The sequence below is a fragment of the Athene cunicularia genome (genome assembly GCF_003259725.1).
Source record: "Athene cunicularia isolate RWA chromosome 7 unlocalized genomic scaffold, athCun1 chr7_part1, whole genome shotgun sequence".
Classification (NCBI taxonomy): domain Eukaryota; kingdom Metazoa; phylum Chordata; class Aves; order Strigiformes; family Strigidae; genus Athene; species Athene cunicularia.
Genome location: NW_020799107.1, coordinates 11953215 through 11973199, shown reverse-complemented (window position 1 = coordinate 11973199; position 19985 = coordinate 11953215). Strand labels below are relative to the sequence as shown.

At 44.4% G+C, this 19985-nt stretch overlaps 1 protein-coding gene and 1 non-coding gene across 2 annotated transcripts in view; one reads left to right on the top strand and one right to left on the bottom strand.

Annotated features, from left to right (window-relative positions):
* The window catches only part of MCM3AP (minichromosome maintenance complex component 3 associated protein), a 28589-nt gene extending 9612 nt beyond the window's left edge, over positions 1-18977 (top strand). Inside the window, exons 12-29 of the mRNA XM_026852422.1 lie at positions 959-1203; positions 1926-2116; positions 3039-3139; positions 4019-4150; positions 4728-4841; positions 5355-5507; positions 6859-7056; positions 7363-7431; positions 8102-8236; positions 8680-8833; positions 9279-9537; positions 9891-9988; positions 12029-12419; positions 12574-12831; positions 13518-13647; positions 14606-14821; positions 17905-18055; positions 18517-18977. Coding sequence (XP_026708223.1) covers positions 959-1203; positions 1926-2116; positions 3039-3139; positions 4019-4150; positions 4728-4841; positions 5355-5507; positions 6859-7056; positions 7363-7431; positions 8102-8236; positions 8680-8833; positions 9279-9537; positions 9891-9988; positions 12029-12419; positions 12574-12831; positions 13518-13647; positions 14606-14821; positions 17905-18055; positions 18517-18675 — 3154 coding nt within the window. The 3' untranslated portion in view covers positions 18676-18977. The remainder of the gene's footprint in view (positions 1-958; positions 1204-1925; positions 2117-3038; positions 3140-4018; positions 4151-4727; positions 4842-5354; positions 5508-6858; positions 7057-7362; positions 7432-8101; positions 8237-8679; positions 8834-9278; positions 9538-9890; positions 9989-12028; positions 12420-12573; positions 12832-13517; positions 13648-14605; positions 14822-17904; positions 18056-18516) is intronic.
* Positions 18978-19881: 904 nt separating this feature from the next.
* Positions 19882-19954, bottom strand: TRNAM-CAU. Its single transcript has one exon. It is a non-coding gene; the product is annotated as a tRNA-Met (tRNA).
* Between the last annotated feature and the right edge of the window lie 31 nt (positions 19955-19985).

The following is a 19985-nucleotide window of genomic DNA, read 5'->3' as shown; positions in this document are numbered from 1 at the left end:
TGTGACTTCCCACAGTAGCTTTTTTTTTTTTCACTTGTACATCTTTTTTTTACTTGGTTTGATAGAGTGACAAGGGATTTTGAGGATACAAAATTCCTTCAACTTTCTGGAAGCTGGTGGAAAAATGAGAGAAGCATTTCCCCCGAAGGAGAGACTGTATATTGAGCTCAGTCTCCTTTGGACTCCAGGGATTTTTTCCCTACAAAGAGATGTTGTGGATAATGCAGTAAAAAAAAAAAAAAATTGTTTTGGCTGCTTCTTTTGCAGCTGAATTGTAGTAAATTGCAGATCCATAGGAAATGAGAATACAGTTCTGCTTCTCAGGAAACTGGCTTTATGGTGATGCATGTCGGGTAGGGTGAAACCGAACAGTGCAGAGCAGTTTAATTTAGAGGGTGTTGGAGGCCAGTGGTTTGCAGATAAGTGTCTGACAAGGAAATAGATATGTTTTAAGGTGTGCTCATGCAGACTTGCAATCTCAAGAACCAGAGAAGGCAAAAAACTTGAGCATGCCTGTTACTCTATTTAATACTGTTAACATTCTGTTTTGAAATAATTAATTAGCCAGACTACAGGTGCCAAGGTTGGAAGAAGATTGCAGCTTTTAAAATTACTTCTATAGACAGCTTGTGGCATCTATCATGTGGGATGTAGTTTAGGTAAAATGTGCATGGATAATACACACAGTGGATAAAGGTTAAAAGGAGAAACAGACAGAATACACCCAAAAGGGTGCCCAAAAATGTTAGTTCAGCTTGTACTCTGTCCAGGGAGGGTAGCTGTGAAGAAGTGCTCTCTGCCTTCCCTGATCTGGTTCCAGCCAAAGATTGAGATACAGGCTACAGGGAGCAATCCTGAGTGCCCAATGCCTGTCTTGCTTTGCCTTGCTAAGCTGTCCAACTGAAAATCTGTAGGTTACTGGATCTGTGAGGATGTATTCCTGTTTATTTCTCCCCAGCGCTTACGTGGAGCTGAATCGCTCGGCTTTCTTGGAGCCAGACGGGTTACTCAAACCACGTAAGTCGGTGTTTGTCAGCCAGAAGCTAACTGTCTCTGTTGGAGAAGTTGTAAATGGTGGGCCGTTGCCCTCGGTGCCTCACCATGTGCCTGTGTCCAGCTTCAACGGACAGAATAAGTATATCGGCGGAAGCACCCCTGTGGATCAAGCTAGTAGTAGCCAAAAATCCAGAGTGGAAGCAACAGGTAAGAGCAAACATGCATTTTAGACACTACTCAGGAATGAACTGTTGAGTCAACTCCATAAGTAGTTTTTGCAAAGCAGAATCAGTTCTTGGCTCACATGGGTTGAAATTGCACAGAAATTTGGATGTAATGAAAGCATGTTTTGATTTAAATGTACTTATATATCTGTACAATCTAAGAAGTGACCTGATTCATAAAACACATTTCCCAGTATAGGAAATGCACTAATAGAAATGAATGCAATTTTGCCAACATAGGTGAAGTAACTAGATACTTGGCTACTTAGACAATCAGCTTCTGCCTTCAGTTTGCAGATTTTTGTATTGCAACTCTTTGTTTCCACTGTATATATAGTCACGTTGTTTATCAGGTTAGCTGAATGTATGCTTTTTTGGTCCTTGTTGTTGAAAGTACAGATATTTTGCATTTATTCAGTGGGTGTGTGTAGGTGCTAGGTGTACTTGACTTTCAACAGTTGTTTTATTGGAAACGAATGTAGTTGGTATTGGAGGTAATGTGCAGTGAAATTTTTTGCATGTTTTGTATAAAATACTCGTAAATATAAATTAGTTTCCATGATGTAATTCCATTTTTAACTTTAAGGCAGCAATTTATGACCTGATAAGATTTCAGACAAGCCAGCTTTTGAAAATAAGAGTTGTTTTGCTTTGGTTTGTGACTGACCTGGTTTCCTTAATTTTTCTCTTCCCCCTTTTGCCAAGAAGGAAGAGGGGAAAGCAGAGGTTTGGATTTAGATGCTGCAGCAGTGAGAGTCCAGCCTGCAGCTCATCTTCTGCCCTCACTGTTACCTTGTCAGCTCGTGCCAGTGCTGCCTCCTGTGCAGACAATCTCCCAACCTGCTGGTCAACCTGAGCCCCTCTCTTCAAAGCCTCAGCCTGCCTACACAGACACAGTAAGGAAATTTAAACCCATCCTGAAGTGTTTGGGAAAGATCTGTGAAATATAATAAGGTAACTGAGTTCTCAGGTGGTTTTAGTTTTCCAGAACCTGCATGTGTTAAGTAGGGCAAAAGGAGACACTTTAGTGCTTTGGATTCTTCGAGAAGTTGTTTTCTTGGACTATTTTAAAAGAGAAAGCCTTGAGTGATTTTTAGAAGCAAGCTTGAAATGTCAGTGTTTATCCTTCATAGGATAAACAGTCCTGTCTGTTTAGTATTTATTTGAGAAACCTGTAGGGAGAGAGTCAAAAAGTGATAGTAGAAAGTTATTATCTTTTACTTAGCAGGTAAACTTTGGTTTAGTGAATAACACTGAGCTGTTTCTTAATGGCACATATTTCAAATGAGACATGACAGTTTCTTCTTGTGGATATATGACTCTTAATGTTGGGTCTTGAGTGTGTAACCTGTGTATCTGTGCCGTTCCCCTTTTTCTCCCTCCACACATGTTTGGATATGTTCTAATGCTGAACCCATCCCAGAGTGTGTCATTGCTTTGTAAAGTACAGTTGCCATATTCTACTTAAATGTGGCTACACTTCAGTGAAGATTAGAGCTGGTCATTTGGAATTAAATGAGCTAGAATGAGAGAAACTCTCAAGAAAATAAATTCCCCTCAAAATTCACTTTTCTTAGCTGCTGTTTCCTAATTTGGCTTGCCTGTTTTAATAGAGAAAGCTGCTTTTGTTTCTGGCCTGTTACTAATCTTTTAGTCTAAAATTTCCACACTGTTGTGTTTAAGTTAGGTATTAGAAATATAGGTAATGTTGCCAATCACAGTCGGTTAAACAAGGCTGAAAAGCCTCACTTCTAATTCACATGTGTGCCCAGGCTGTCCTGAGCAGGACTGTTATTTTGCTTCTCTGTTGTCTTGTAGGACATTGATGAAGTGGTGGATGAGCTCGTGCACGATGTCCTCAAAGGAGAGTGCAGAGAAGTTGCCAGAGCAGGAGTGACTTACATGACTGCTGCCATCTGGTAAAGAGCATTTATTGCTGGTACTCCTGGAGTCTGTCATCAAAGCTGCAATTTGCCATAGCAGTGGGAAGATCATAAAACTAAGTAAGGCAAGGTCTTGCTAGCCTAGTGGAACACTAACTGCAGACCTGTAAACTGTGCCTTGCATGGCACTCATGCCACTGCCATGACAAACGTGTTGTGGAAGGAAAGGTGCCTGAAAGGGGACAAAAGGAGTAAAGTCCAGATCTGGCTGCTTCTCTGCTCTTCAGATAAACGCTTCCTCTCCAAAGCATTTAGTACCCTCGTAGATGTGGGTTTGTGGAAAAAAAAAAAAGTGTTATTAATGCACCAGTGTTTTCATCATTGCTGAATAGCACAGGGTCAAGGGCTTCCTGTTTTCCATTCTGCAGCTCTGCAAGTAGGCTGGGGGTGTGCCAGAGGCTGGGAGGGGATGCAGCTGGGATAGCTGACCCAGACTGATCAAAGTCTCTACAATGTGATGTTATGATTTGCATTAAAACTGGGTTGGAGGAAGAAGGTGGTGGGGTTTTCTGACTTCCAGGGTGGCCACTGGTTGGAGACTGTCTGGAGATTGGTCTGCCTGAGGGAGGTGGAGGCTGACTGCCTTTGCCTTGTTTGGTAGAGGTGTGGGGTTTTTTTCCATTCACCTGTTAGTGCTTTATCTCCATCCACAAGTTTTCTTGCTTTTGTTCTTCCCTTTTTATCCCCTGTCCTGATGTGGGGTGGGGGAGTGAGCCAGTAGCAGTGTGGGTGCTTGATTGGTGGCTGGAGCCAGCCCACCACAATGGAACAAGGGTATGTTGGAGAAAGCACAGATATAGGGATTTGCATGAAAACTTTTTAGCTTTTGAAAAGAAAATTGGTGTTTCTGCACAGCACCTCAGAGGCCACCGTGGAGGAACTTGTGACTGAAGTGATGGGGGAGATCCTCAGACAAGTGTCTGGGAGTGTGCTTAGCACAGAAAGGGAGCGTGTCAAAGAGGAGAGGCGCAGAGTGGAGGAAGAGAGGTGAGTTGCAGATTTTGCTGCGGGGCAGCATTGTATACACACCTAGGCAATGTAACTCCTAGGCAACATAATGACAGCTGGTGCCAACCTGGCATGTGTGCTCAGGCCTTGTGTCTTTGCCACACCAATAGCACTCAGTTTGTCTCACCTCAAACTGCCCTGGAATCGTGCAGTCAGGCTGTCCTTTTTATGTTCTCCGGTGATCTGCTAGTTAGTGTTTTGGTGACCTCCCAGAGCCACTATGAAAATGGTGGGATTTTGGGAACATTTATTCACCCAGAGCTTCCAGAGAGGGAGATGCATTTTGGCATTGCTGTATGCAGGAACTTGGTCATCTGAATGTGCTACTTCTCTATAACTTACCAGGGTAAGAATAAAATAACACCAATGTTGTCCCATTTTTGAGGGAAACCTGCATCTGTGCAAAGCTGTTCCAAGATTGAAACCAGCTGAGTTTTAGGTGAATTAGCTGTCTGACACCATGTGTAGTGCTTGTGTAACTAAGCAGCAGGTCTACCAGTGTAAATCACCTGTGTAAATCCTGCCACTTGTGTAAATCTTTTCTCTGTCTTTCCAGGCAAAAGCAAGAAAGAGAACAGTTAGTAAAGCAGCTGAGCCAGTTGGTGGGTATGGAGTTAATGGAAGAAGTAATAAAGGAGAGTGTTCAAGAAGCTTCAGCCAGTGAGTTAAAGTAAGTACAACGTACTGTATGCTATACTTTGCTGTTGTATGCTTTCCTAAGGGTAAGAATTTGTTAGGGAGTGGTGGGCTTCTTGCTTGCCCTTCTCTGAGTTCATCTTTAATAAGCTGCTTAAGAGAGGGTCAGTGTACTGGGTCATACAGGGGGCTGCCTGTTTGCAGTCACACTTGTGTCAGGTTGTAGCAGTCCTCTGGGGTGGAGGAAATAAAGGCTTTGTCAAGGACAAGGCTGCCCTGTGTGCTAATTTTTCTTCTGAATCCCTTATGGCTCAGCTGCGGCCTTTCTTGTAGATGCTTCTTTGGAAGCCCATGATCAGTGTAAAACTTGAATGATTTCTGACTCATTACAAGTCTTGTTTAGAAGGGCAATAACATAGAAGTGTGGAAAATCCCTCCCCTTTGCTAAATGTGATGGTCTTCCCTGTTTGCACCTCATCTAATTGTGCTGGCATTTGTGGTGGTCTCCACCTTGCTAGAGATCTTGTTTTGTTTCATTTTGAACTAGATGTGCCTTGGAAAGAGACCGTCAAGCTCGTATTGCCCGGTGTTCAGAAGAAGTTTGTGGTCATGTCATGGACCTCTTTCTGGAGGATGAGATTTTTCAGATTGCTAAGGAAACCCTTCAGGAGCTCCAGTGTTTCTGCAAGTACTTGCAACGGTGAGTTAACACTCTGACAAAACTGCTTTTCTTGGGAGTGTTGGCACAGAGTGGTTAATAGAGTTTGAACTTAGAGCTGTCTGGTTGCATTTTTTGCTGTTGTCTTTTCTCGACTATAAGTGCGGACTTAGGGGCTTATTACGAGCCTCTAGGAAGTTACTCAGCTATATGTGAGCAGGGGAGCATACCTCATCGGAGTTGGGTAATGAGCTTGGTAGATTTCAGCTTCACTATCTAGAAACTTGTAATAATTTCTCCTTCTTTCTATTGGATGCTTGTTTTTTCTGGGTGTGTGCTAAGTGTTCAGTGGCTGTTGTGGTTCCCCAAGGCAGAGATTCATTTCTTCCTGTGCTGTGGTGCCCCAGTGCAGTCAGGGTGAGGTGCATTTCAGGTGGCATTTATCACTGCTAAAGGGGAAGCAGTGGGCTAGTCTTTTTAATGCAGAGCACCTTTCCTTGCAGAATTCTTTCTGTCCTAAAACTGAGTTTTGTGTGTCTTCTGAGCATGCGTAAATTGCTTTCAGTGTGATAGTGAAGGTTAAGGAGGAGCATAAAGATATGTGAAACAAATGTACATGCAGCAGTCAAGAAAACTGGATGATGTAGGAGTGTTTTTAATGAGCCCTGAAAATACCTGAGGAAATGTAATAAGATTTCATTTCATAATTTTTTGTGTTACAAATCTGTTAGGTGTATATGTTTTGAATTATTTGGTCATAGAAAAATAAATTAGCATCTGATGATAAAGGATTTATTATACGTTGTCTCCTTGATGGTGAATTGCCTTTTTAAATGTTCATTTAAAACAGAACAAGAAGAAAGAGAGGCTTACCTTTCTTACTGCAATAGGTATTGCAAAAGTATTTTCAGCAAGCGAGGTAACAGAGAAGCTTTATAATGGGTCATTGTAAAATGCTCTATGGGCTAGGAATAAACATTCTGAAAAAGGTGAAGAAAAACTATACTTGAAGTCTTGCCTGGGGAGCACGGCTAGGCCAGCTGGGGATGGGCTGAGATAGAAGAGTGGTAATCCTGTTTCCCTCCCGTCATCTCTCTGGCCACTGAGAGCAAGTGCAGCTTGCTGAGCAGAAGGCTGCTCCCCTTTGTCTGCATTGGTTTTTGAATGGGGCACAAGGCTGCCCCATTTGGATGCTGCATGTGTACAGCTGGCAGGTCTGGTCCTCTGCATGCTCTGTTTGAGCTCTAACTCTGCAGCTGTGTGCAGAAACAGCCTCAGCCTACTGCACCACCTCACACTGGCCCCTGGGACTTGGGTGTCTACAGGGGAAAGGTGAGAAAACCTTGTTTGGTCTGCAGAAGGGTTTATTAATGTGACCTATTCTCTTCCAAAGGTGGAGGGAGGCAGTGGCAGCTCGAACAAAGTTAAGACGTCAAATGAGGGCATTTCCAGCTGCTCCCTATTGTGCAGATCCAAAAAATAAACTGAAAGCACTGTCCCCCAGTGCTGAGTGCCCTATAACCATGGAGAACTTGTCCAGGAGAATTGTAAACCTGGGGAATGGAGGAAAGCTGGGAGTCTCTTGCACTAGGTAAGGATACTTACAGTGACAGTAGTTGGCAAGTGGTTGATTTTTGGAAGGTAAGTTACAAAGTAGTCCTCTTTGAACCTCCATTGTGAACGTTAATGGTTTTGTAAAACTGCTCTCGCATACCCCCAGAAATACCCTTTCTGCACAAATGCTGTGACGAAGGCTGCAAACGTAAAGAAACCCTTCATCTATTAACGGCAGTTTTCTAAAGTGTCCGCAGTACTTTTCAGGTCTTGGTGTTTCTTAAATTTTGTTAAAGTACCTGTTTTGTACCCAAAATTACAACCAAGAATCTCTCGTTTCCAGGTTGAATTGGCTGAGAAACAAGACAGTGCATGACATCAAAGTTCAGCACTTCTACCAGCAATTGTTAAGGTATGATGGCATTTGATCCTTGTTTTCTTAGCAAATTGTAATAAATGCCAGAAATCTTGAAAATACCAGTAAGAAGTGGCAAATCGTACTCAGTTGTCCACTTGCAGCCTTGCTCCTTCAGTTTTCCAGATAAGGGAAACTGAAAAGTAAATTCATGGAAGTGTCAGGCCATCTGATCCTATTGACATGGGTGTAACTTTAAGGATCTGATGGTTATTATGGGTTTTTTTTGTACCTGGGTGGGATGATGCCGGGGCTGGAGTATAGGAGGAGAGGAGTAAATGAGCTGTTACTGGCCTGGCTTGTGGCGGGAAGGAATTGATCTAGGTGTTTAAAATGCAGCAGGAGGTCTGCCTTCACACAGCTCATCATGCATGGCCCACGTGTTTATTGGAGCCAGGTGTTGAAGCAGTGTGGAAGTGAAGCAATGCCCACAATCCCCAAAGTAAGGCTCATACAACACATCTAGCAGCTGCAGTTTTTGAAGGTATCTGGGCTGTAGTGAAATAGATGTGAAGGCAACTGATCTAAAGAATTAGCTCTGACTTTTGACTGTTTGAACTGAATGGTAGCTACTTACAGTATTGTAACTTGTTCAAAGTGAAAAAAATGTTCTCCAGATGGGAAATGAGCACTAGGGGGTCTTTTCACCAGTTTTTGTCTCTCTAAGTGAGTTTGCTTGGATTCCCCTGGATCTTGTCTCATTAATCACTGAACATACTCCAGTTCAACAAGAACAGGTTTTTTGGAAGGTGCTGTTGGTTTTGCCAAATGATGATGAATATGTGGAGGATGATCCCAACAGGTGAGTAAGAGTTCATTGCTGGGTCACTTTCTCAAACAGGGCAGTCAAATAGAAGAGTAGTTATATACAGTCTTTGTGGTTTGTGTTTTTTTTTTTTTTCCCTGTACCATGTCAAATTTCCAGTTGTGTGTTGTGTTTTGTGTTTTTTTTCTCCAGAGCAGTCTAAAGAATATAGCTGTAGTTTATTGTAGTGGTCTCTGTCTTCTGACATTATTCATTGAATTCCTTTTGCTCATACTGAAAACAGAAAACCTTGAGATATGTAGCAGTGGATCATTTCAGGACATTTAATAACTATTTACTAAAATCCAAGCAGTATGAAGGTTGGGGTTATAATAGGTTGTCGTGTCCTAGAGGTGCTGGTGTTAAAACCCTAAAATGCCATTTAAAAAAAAAACAAAAAAACCAAACAACCCAGGAGCCCACTCTTTCTTGTTTGCCAGGGTACTGTTGGATTGGTTAAAAGCCAAATTTATGGGAGACAAAAACTGGAAGAAAAACACTTCACATACAGAAGGCAGAATTCAAACGCTGACATTATTTAATTCTTCTGGCATGCAAGGCAGCAGAAGCATCAAAATCAGTGTGTGTATAAAGGTGAGAACAATTTCATGATACTGAACAGGCCATAAGTGCAGGGTATGGTTTTTTTTGCCAGTGGATGTTGTGCAGAGGCTTTTGACACCCTCCTGTCAGATGGAGGAAGATGATACTGGGAGGGATGGGGTTGTCAAAAAGCTCTGAAAAAAGATGGACTTTGTCTTTGTTTCCAGTCAACTGAGTTAAATAATCTGCCTAAATGCAGTGCAATAGTTAAAACCTCAATCATCTCAATTCCTGATGCTCGATCAGGTGCTGAAGTGCACTTTTGTAGCATCTGTTGAACACATTTGTCCAACAGCTTATTGTCTTAGGATTTGTAGAGCTCTTGGTAACAAATGTCAAAGCTGAATGCTAATATAGTAAACTGAAGATTTCAGTGTGAAAATATCTTTGTTTAGCTTTAGTTACATTACTGTTGTCATCTTTGTTACTTGTATAGGTGGCACATGGTGTGCTCTCTGACTCTGAGCTTGATATGGCTGAGATGCAAAAAGACTTGCTTGGAACAAGTGGTCTCATTCTTCTCCTGCCCCCTCGAGTTAAGAGTGAAGATGTTGCAGATGATGATGTTTATTGGCTTTCAGCTTTGCTACAGTTGAAACAGTTGCTCCAGGCCAAACCTTTCCACCCAATAGTTCCCTTGGTGGTTCTAGTCCCCAGTCAGGAAGAGGAGGCCACAGAGAAAGAAGTAGAAGAAGGTATGTAATTACTTCTGTGTCTTGAAAAAAGAATGTGAATATTGAGGGCTGTCCCAAGTAGAACTGTTGAGACTACCCAGCCTTTCAAATGCAGCATCTAGTAAAGGGAGAGACTGGAGTACAATACTCCTTAAAGCTTTGCTAGAAAATCTGGGGCCTTGAGAACTGATCAGTATGGGAAGAGATTAACTTCCTTTTGGCTTCCAGTTGCCCTTTCCGCACAGTATTTGATCCTGAGAGTCTGTGGGCAAGGATGGAGAAGTGATGCTGTGAATGTATGCAGAAAGTGTGGTCAGAGTAGGAGGTACCCATTTGTTCTTTCTTTATATATGGCATGTTTTCTTATTTTTAAGGTTTGATGCTGCAGGACTTGATTTCAGCCCAGCTTATTTCAGACTACACCATTGTTGAGCTCCCAGTTTCTATCAATGACTTAGAAGGCACCAGAAGGGTAAGAACAGCAACTCACATGAAGAGATACTTGACTGGTTTATGATTAACCTCTCAATTACTAATGCCTTATAAAGAATGATTGTGTTCTCAGTAGCTTAAATTGCAACTGAGGCTTGTGTAATGGGATATTTTTTCCATTGAAGTTTCTGTAACTGTTTTTGTTCAAAAAGCTCTCTTACAGTTTCTTTTCACATCCTGGAATTTGCTGAAGTCCAGTACTCGCTTGTTAATAGTGATTCCAATAACAGCCAGAACTATTCTGAAATTAAATATTTCTGCTAATTTTCCATTGTTTGAGACGTATTTTGACTGAGTAGAGATCAATGGCGTTTCCTACATGAAAGATAGCTTCACCCGTGTAATAATGAAAACTGCACTGAGACCAAAGTATGTGAATTATGTAAAGTCATTCTTGTTTGTCCCACCTGCCTTGACTAGCAGGGGTACAGTTGCTGTCTAATGGATGAGCATTAGTGATAGTTAAGCCTTTGTACCTTTAAGCTGCCAGCCCTAAAATACAAAGGACCCTTTATAGGTCTTCTAGCTGCTGTGAGATCACCCAGTATTATTTCATCTTGATGGATGGGACTTAAAGCTTGGTGGATGTCTTTACACTCTCACATATGTAAAGAAAGATTGTACAGAGCTCTCCCTGACAGACTCCAGACACCAGCTTTTCTCTTTGTCTTTCAGTTTGCTGTGTGCTTGGTAATAGTGACCTGGAGATGACTTAAAAGCCCGTGATAGAAAATGATACAAGTCTAAACCAGTTTTTTGTGCGTGAGTTGCAGCAGGGTGGTTTGGAGAGGTGGGAGAGGGTAATGGCCAAGAGCAGCTGAGTTGATTCAGACCAAAAGCAGTTCTAGCCCTGTATTCCCTTCACAAGGTGTCTGAAAAAGGTGCCTAAGAAAGGAGGTGAGAACAAGACAAGCCCAGAGTGATGCTCCCCCACACACCCTCACAGCTTGCATCTCTTTGCAGTGAAGGACTACCAGTATCAGACATGGCTTCTCTGATATAGTCACCTTGGGTTAATTTCTGTAAAACTTTCTAATTTCTCCAAGATAAGTTTTCAGCATTCCCATGAAACAAAGAGTTTCACTCAACAGTCAGGATTGAGTGTAACTGTTCAGCAGGGATTTTTTATTGGCAGCACTGGGGATCGCTCCACCACAAGTGCCACACCTACTAACAAAACTCTCTGACTAATATACACAAAAAGCACACATATGCATCAGATTTCCTAGAAAAGGCAGTCTTATGCTAATAGATTCTCAGAATTCATTTACATAGTCTGAGCATGCATAGTTAAAATAGTGAGGGTCTTCTCCCCTCCTTAGGGGTCCTCACAGCCTTTCTCACACTGTCCGTTAGTGAACTTTATGTTTCTCGTGTCCATACATGGTCATAGAGTGATGTCATCCATCCTCCAGCTCCTGTTTGTTCCAAGGAGGTTAGTTTAGACCAGCTTCCAGTTGCTTATCTTGACACTGGCGTCTTCTTAGCACAAACCTAAAAAACAAGTGCCTATCAGGGATGTACTCAGGTTGTTTTTCAGATTGTCCAAGGTCTGTCTTATCTCCACTAGGCAAGGAGTTACAGGCTTCAAAGCATCTTACAAGTGGGTAATGACTACAGAGGATAGTTAGGAAAAACTATAAATGAAATTATATACATTACAGTAAAATATGAGAAAAATAAAAGCTAGTAAAACACAAGTGATGTCTAACTTAAAACTAAATGTAGCAACTTCCCTTCACCCAGTGTCCTGCAGCAGGGAATTCCACTGTGTGACTGCACTTGGTGCGAACAGCCTCTTTCTGTGTGTTCCTGAGCCTGCTGCATGTGAATTTACCTTGACCCACCCAGTTGGAGAATTAGTGTTGCAAATATTGGGATGATGATTGTTGATTTGTTTGTATTTTGCTGCATAGTATCTTGAATAGTGTTACATCAAATTTAAGGTTGTAGGATTGAATCCTTTGTGTCCTGATTGCTGCAAAGCAGTTTCCAGCTACGGATGTTTTGTGTGTTGTAGATCTCTGCGGCTGTTGGCTGGCTGGTATCCCAGTGCCCTGACTCCCTTGAGCTCTGCAGTCAGACCCTTCGGGAGTATGTCGAGGATGGGATTGATGGTGAATTTGGCAAGCGCTTCTACCATGACTGGAAGGAGAGGCGGTTAGCTGGTCTATCATCTCAGGAGCCTGGGATCATCATAGAGCTGTACAACAGTGTGCTGCAGTTTCTTTCAGATGTGGCATCATCAGAGCACCTTTGTGATTTGTCTTGGCCTGTTACTGAGTTTTCAGAGCCTGGGGGTAACAAGCTGTTGCCCCACCTGCACTGGAACATGCCTGATCACCTGGCCTGGCTGAAGAAGGCTGTGCTATCTTTCCAGATCCCGTACCTAGATCTGCCTCCGTTAGGTGGTATGTACTTCACACTGCAGTATGTTCCTAATGGCGTGGCATGTCATTCTCTCAGATGTGCCTGTGCCATGTTGAACTACCAGCCTGTAAGGTGGATAGTTTTGCTCTGTCACAAGTTCTTGCAATTAACTTGCTTTATTTGTTTTTCCCATAGCTCCCTGGCGTCCTGTTTGCCACATGATTTTTCAGTATGTGTCTCAGATTGCTAGTTCTTCCCATACTCAACCACTGATCCAGTCTCAGGTGGAGAATCTGCTGAGCAAAACTTACCAGAAATGGAAAAACAGGACATCTGGGAACTCTGATGAAGAAGGACCTTCTGTTGATGAGATCCCTTGGGATGATATTTTGGCAGTCTGCATTGATCATAAACTGAGAGACTGGAAACCACCCAAACTGCCTATTACTCCAGGTATCTTGTGTCCTGCAGCATGGATGATACTTCTGACATGACTGTGTTCAATAATTTGACAGTCATGGCTTTATCTGTGGCAGGGAGGGAACTATGGTCATGATCTCCTCTTGTAGAATGATGCTGTGCTTACTGCACATCTGCTTTTTCTTTAGAGTGTGTATTTAGTGTTTATGACTTGAGCTTGTGGTTTAAAGTTTTGTCTCTGAAGGGATACAGTCAGAGTCTTCTAGCCCTCCTCTCCCAGTAGGAGAGGGTTTACATTGAACCAAAGGCCAAGAATTGTCCCTCAGAGGTCATGTAAGCTCTAGTCACTTGAGATGGCAGGCTGTGACTGTTAATGAGCACTTCTATGCATTAATGAAGCTTGTCTCAGATTCTGCTTGCTTTGTTTCAAGTGTGTTTGGCTTAACTTTAGGGAGCCTCTTTTAATGAAATGACTACTTAATCCACTGAATGTTGAACTTGGATGCACTAGGATTTTTAAAATGAAGATAAAGCTGCATTTTACAGTCTTTCCCAGGCAACTCCTTTTTACATGCAGATTACTGTTTAAATTGCTTGAAAGTGAACATGTGATTTTTTTTTTTTTTTTTTTTTCCTTCAAACTGGCTTTTCAGTACTGAGCTTTTCTGAAGGGGAAAGTCTGTTCTAATGTTACCTGTTGGTTTTGGGTTTATTCACAGAAGCAGTAAGTGAAGATGGTCAGGTTCGTGTGTACTTCTTCAGGGAGCATTTAAAGAACTTCACTCTCCCATTTTCTTGGGAGCAAGCCAGACTGCGCACACAGGAGGAGATCCGGCAAGGGCATGAGAGGTGAGGTGGCTGTGGGAGTAGCATTCAGCAGGCCATTGTGCCATCAGAGTTGCTTGGTGAACTCTATGGAGGTTGCTCAGGGCCTCTATGATGAACATACAGTGCTGTCACGATGCTGAAAACCAGCATATGACATCCTCCCAGAAAGTGCTTGTGCACATCTCCTTGAAATAATGTACAAGGCTGTGCTGAAACCCAGTAGTATGTAGATTTTTATTTCTGTAGGGTTACTCAGCTCTCAGAGAAATGGATTGTTTGGGAGATGCTTAAGTATTATAAATTGAGGTATTAGCTTCTCCCAAAGAAAATATTCTTGAGGCTTTGGAATTAGACTTGTACTCTAGGTAGACAAAGCATGGAAGAAAAACAGTGTGAGGCTGGGGAAGAGCATAGGAATAAATCATGAGCCTGCCCTTTATTTCATAATGCCCCCTCCCTTACATTCACCTTCAGTTGCAGCCTGGACATGTTAAATGATTTGTGGATTTACTCTTTGGTAATTACATGCCCATTTTGCAGCGTTTTGAGTTCAAAAAAAGGCTTTGTCTCCAACTTGAGGGAGGACATCAGGAAGGGACTACTGATAAGAGAAAATGATAAGAGGTTGAGCAGGGAGGGTGCCTTAGGGCTGTGTGAGATCTCAGAAGTCTAGCTCTTCCCCAGCCTTGTTCTCTTCTCTCCTGGAAGCTTAGCTGCTGCTCTTCTGTGTAGCAGATGTTTAGATATCTTTCTTTGGGGTGAATCCCAGCTCCCTGTCAGATTAGTTCCTCTTAAATCCCACACAGAAGTGGTGGTATGTTGGACTCTGGTACAAGGGAATTAGTCTCCAAATGATCAGTTCTCTCTCCCTGCTATTTCCAAACTTCAAGCTAATAAAGGAAAAAAATCAACATGCTTATACAATGCTTATATAATTTCTGTGCTTTTGTGTCTTTTTTTTTTTTCCCTTCCCCCTCAGGTCAAGGGTAAAATCTTCCAACTCTTTTAAGAAGCCCTATAGCGTCTCCATGATGCCAGGTCAATATGGTTCTGGCATGAGCATGCTGTCAGGTCAAGAAAAGAGCATTCCCAGTACAGATGAATTCACAGAATTCACAGGCACAGCCTCAGCTCAGGAGCTTCTCCCAGAGCGTCTGTTGGCACAGTTGCAGCTAGAGAAAATGGAAAGCAGGAGGTAAGTTCTCAGAGCAGCATCCTCTCCCTGTAGCTCCAGCCGAGTGTTGTAAACAATTTCCAACTTGTAATGGGAAGCTGAAGTCCAACAGTGCTAGGAAACAGCCTAATCTCCAGTTTCACCTCATTTCATCAAGCACATCAGTGCAGAGTGGTTCCCTGCTGACTGGATGATAGACATACTTGGAGTTTTGAGGAGCGGTTGGAAACTGTGGTCAATTAAGCCACCAAAATTACAGCAGTACCATGTGTACAGTATTCTGTGTCTCCTGCAGTCACAAAGGGCACTCATCCTACCTGACCCTTAGGAGCAGGATGGTAGGCACTGGTTTGTGCCATCTACCCCAGCAGACGCTGATGTATTCCCCTGGATGGAGCTGCTGAGGGGAGAGGCAGCAGTGCAGGCCTCAGACCTCAGCAAGTGCCCGGACCTTTCTCCTGGGGCAGGGACAGGCAGCAGACCTGCCTGCAAAAGGTATGTCCAGGTGGAGGAGCTCCTGCAGCAGGTTGGCTGAGCTGCAGGAGGTGGTGGGAAGGCTGCCTTAACATCAGGGAGGCTGAGGAGTTAGATAGCTGGTTCTAAGTGCAGTCTGCAGTGATCGTGATCCCACAGCCCATGGCCAAACAGCCAAAAACTGCGCCAGCACACGTGGAAGGAAGGGGGCCGATAATGCAGAAGAATGCAACAGCAAGGACCTGCAGGAGGGAGAGACTTCCCCTGAAGCCTGAGGTGCCTTTGCAGAACAGCTTCACCACTCCACACACAAGAGGAAAGACTCATCACATCAGGAGAGACACTGGAGCTGAGTAAGGCAGCCTGGTCTGCTCCTGTATAACGACTAGTGCAACTAAGAAAAGGTGGTGGGTGATAGTAGGTGACTCTTCTGAGAGGTACTGAGGCACTATCTGCCAACCTGATGCGCTCCAGAGAGGTGTGCTGCTTACCAGGGGCTCATGTCTGAGATGTCACCCAGAGGCTGCCAAGCCTTCTACAGTCCACTGACTGATATCCACTGCCATTGTTTCACGTGGGCACCGATGATACAGCCAGGAGCAGTCTGATGAGTAGCAAGGGCTACAGAGCTCTGGGAGTGGTGGTAAGAGACTCTGGATCACAGATGGTTTTTTTCATCAGTCCTCCTGGTCAGAATGGTTTGAAAGGACTGGTTTAATCTGGCAAGTCAACAATTGGTTACAGGGTTGGTGCCACAGCCAGGGGTTTGGCTACTTTCAGACCATGGGACTTGGTTTGAGAAACCTGGGCTGATGGGGGTTTGTCTGTCAAAGGGGAGGAGCATCTTTGGCCATAGGCTTGCCAAGCTGGTAAACTTAAAACTAAAGTAGCCAGGGGAGGGGAACCTCGATCCATCCCACTCCTACCAGCTTGATGCCAGTGCCAGCAATAGATGCATGGAGAGAAGGGTCACAGGGCAGCAGGAGAGCACCTGAAGAGCAGCACAAAGGAATTCTAGCCAGTAGATCAGCTTCACTGGGGGCCCAACTTAAACACCTCTGTGCAAATGCATGTAGAATGGGGAGGAAACAAGAGGAGCTGGATGTGTGCATGCCTGCAGGGCTATGATCTTACTGGAATCATGGAGCTATGGCTGGAGTGGTGACATGGAAGGATACAGGCTCTTTAGGAAGGACAGGCAGGTGGGACAAGGAGTGGGGGTTCATCCTCTATGTCAGTGCCCAGCTGGAGTGCCTGGAGCCCTGCCTGGGGATGGGTGAGGATCTGACCGAGAGTTTATAGGTTAGGATTAATGTGAGGGCAGGGACAGGAGATGTTATCATGGGGATCTGCTGCAGGCCACCCAGCCAGGAAGACTGAGTGGATGAGGCCATGTATATACAGATAGGGGCAGCCTCATGTTCACAAGCCCTGGTCCTTATGGGGGACTTCAACCACCCTGATATCTGTTGGATGGGCAACACAGCAGGGCATAAGCAACCCAGGAGGTTCCTGGCATGCATTGATGATAACTTCCTTCTCCAAGTAATAGAGGAGACAATGAGAAGGGGTGATATGCTGGGTCTTGTTCTCACCAACAAGGAGGGCCTGGTGGGAGTGTGGAGGTCAAGGGCAGCCTTGGCTGCAGTGACTCTGAAATGGTGTTGTTCAGGATCCTTAGGGCAGTGAGGAGGCTGCACAGCAAGCTCACTACCCTGGACTTCAGGAGAGCAGCCTTTGGCCTCTTCAGGGATCTGCTTGTCAGAGTAACAGGGGATAAAGCCCTGGAGAGAAGAGGGGCCCAGGAAAACTGGTCATCTCTAGAGAGTGTGTCAGATTGGCAGATGGGTGCCTTGAAGATGAACCCTGAAGATGATGAGGAGCTGGAGCACCTCCCCTATGAGGACAGGCTGAGAGAGTTGGGGGTGTTCAGCCCAGAGAGGAGAAGGCTCTGGTGAGACCTTAGAGCAGCCTCCCAGTACTGAAAGGGGCTACAGGAAAGGTGGGGAGGGACTCTTGATCAGGGTGTGTAGGGATAGAATGAGGGGTAACAGTTTTAAACTGAAAGAGGCAGGTGTAGATTAGATGTAAGGAAGAAATTCTTCACTGTGAGGGTGGCAAGACAAAGGAACAAGTCAGAGAAGCTGTGGCTGCCCCCTCCCTGGAAGGGTTCAAGGCCAGGTTGGACAGGGCTTTGGGCAACCTGGGCTAGTAGGAGGTGTCCCTGCCCGTGGCAGGGGGTTGGAACTAGGTGATCTTTAAGGTCCCTGCCAACCCAAACCATTCTGTGATTGTATGACATGTCTATGAAGCCCACTTTGGGATGTCAGTATGGTGCCTGTAGCAATGCAGATGACAAAGCTGAAGAACTAAAGCTTTTGAGGTTGCACAAGGTTTTCTTCTCTTTGCTGCCTTCCCCATCAGTTGGTCATCTTCCGTCTGTGTGGCTCCTTTCTGTAACATCTATGATGGATTTTCGTCATAGCAGTGGCATATGGCAGGCCCTGTTGGGAATGACTGAGCATCAGATCCTTCTTGCAGATGTTTCTGAACCCAAAACTCTTAACCCACTAATTACAAGAACAAAGCCAGGCTGTAATCTGACTGGTGCTCTTGATCTTTCTGTCCAGGTTTGAAGAACAGTTGCACCAGTGTCTAGCTGAGAACATTGAGCCCCTTGGTGATTTTGTAGGTCTTCCTCTCTACCTCCCCCAGTCTCTGGTCTCCACCCCAGCTGTCACCTGTCCACTGATGAAGAGTCCTGCATCATCTGCTCAAGAGGTAAGAAAGGGTAGTACTGAGAATTAACTAGTTCTGAGGAGTGCAGGTGCCAAACCTGCTGCAGTTGCAAAACCTTCAGTGGGAATTACCTTATTGTGCAGTACTGGGTAGACTTGGGAAATAAAGAATTGAAAAACTATGCCTTGGAAATAACCTCTTTCCAGGGAGGGATCTGGAATAAGAGTTCACAGGTGTTCATGCTTTCTGCTGCTGGCAGTCATAACACTATCCCTTGTGGTGCTACACTGTAATGCAGGGAATCGCTGTTGTGGCTCATCTTCCCCCACTGAAGGGAAGCTGGGGACAGAAATAGAAGAACATGCCATTTTTGCCTTACCCCTTCAAGAGTGGGTTGGGGGGGTGCTGACCTCCATGGTTGTTCTCAAAAGTGGGGGAACAGCCAGTGAGCTAAGAAGTTCCATGTTTTTTTTCTCAGTCTCGTCTCTTTTCCTTCTGCACAGGGTGGGAGTCAAGAGGAATGCAAGCTTTTGGCGGAGGAGCTAAGCCCCATGCTGTCGGACAGACTGAAACACTTGCAATGGCTCCTCAAAGCAACCAAGGAGGGTGAAGTTGCCTCTGAGCTCCATCTGTCTGCTCTGGTGGACATGGTGGATATTTGAGTGGAGCTGAGATACATGTGCAGACCAAGACACTTGCCAAAGAAACCCAGGTCTGCCTGATTTGAACAGATAAGGTCCTGGGGAGCATTCCAGAAAAAGCAGGTGTACTGGGAGAACAGAGCACATGTGGGGCCTGAGCCCTCATAGCATGGCTGCCTTGGGCTCACTGTGTCCCTTTGATTCACAACTAAACTCTGGTTGGTCTGGGACTCCCTCCTTTTCTGCTTCTCAGATACAGAGATGAGACAGATCCTTTTTTTGGAAGGCCTTACATTGACACTTAATGGTGATTTAAATTTTTTTTTTTCTTTTTACCAGCTCTATTTGTAGAGAACTATAAGGTAGCAGAGGCCCTGGGAGCATCAAAGCAATTGCTCTCAATAGACACAGTCCCTGAGATGTTGTCCCAGCTCGGTGCTTGCTTGCTTTGTGCAGAAGCTACCTTGCAGCAGCGGTGTGGTTTGATTCCCAGTAAATAGTATGAAGGTAAACTTCATGTCTGCAGTACTCCTGTACAAGTAGTCTTTGTAAATTATTTATAATACCTGAGAAAGATCTGCTGACAAACTTCTGCCTGGTAAAATGCAAATTGCTGCAGCTTTGGCAGTGAACAGTGATGATCTTGCCTGTCAGAGATCAGCTGTCTGACTTGTTTCTAATGTCATTTGAAATTTTCAGTACTCCAAAACTGTCAGCTACCTTCCAAAAATAATTTTATAGTTAGTTTTTTAATAGCATTTGTATTATTTCTCTTAAGCCACTATTGCTATTCTAGGCTTAATATTAAGTTGAAATAAGAAATTTAAACTGAGTAAACTATGCTGTGAGACTATTCATGCTACATCTGCTTTTGTTGGGCAGAGTTACCTTTCACTAGCTGCGTGAAAAGTGAATCCTTTGTGCTGCTCTCTGCTGTGCTTTAACCCAGTGCTCCTGTTGCTGGCTTTGGTTTACCTGCATTTTAGCTGTGAAAACCCAGAGGTGGTTTAGGATGAGTTTCAGGCCAGGTGCTGTAAATGCTTTTATACCTAATAAATTTGTAGTGTGTGGCAATGTAGTGTGTGGTTGTTTCTTTGTCAAAAGGTGTTGGTGCGGCTTGGTGCGCAGGGTGTTGGGCTGTTTCGTGTTGGTGGTGCTTATCGGTCAATGCGCGGGGGGGGTGTGGGCGCCGGCCCCGCTCCTAGCCGGGAAGGGCAGCAAAAGCGCTGCCCTCTCTGAGGCTCGAACTCAGGACCTTCAGATTATGAGACTGACGCGCTGCCGGCTGCGCTAAGAGGGCGCCGTTGTGCCGGGCCGGGCCGGGCCTCCAG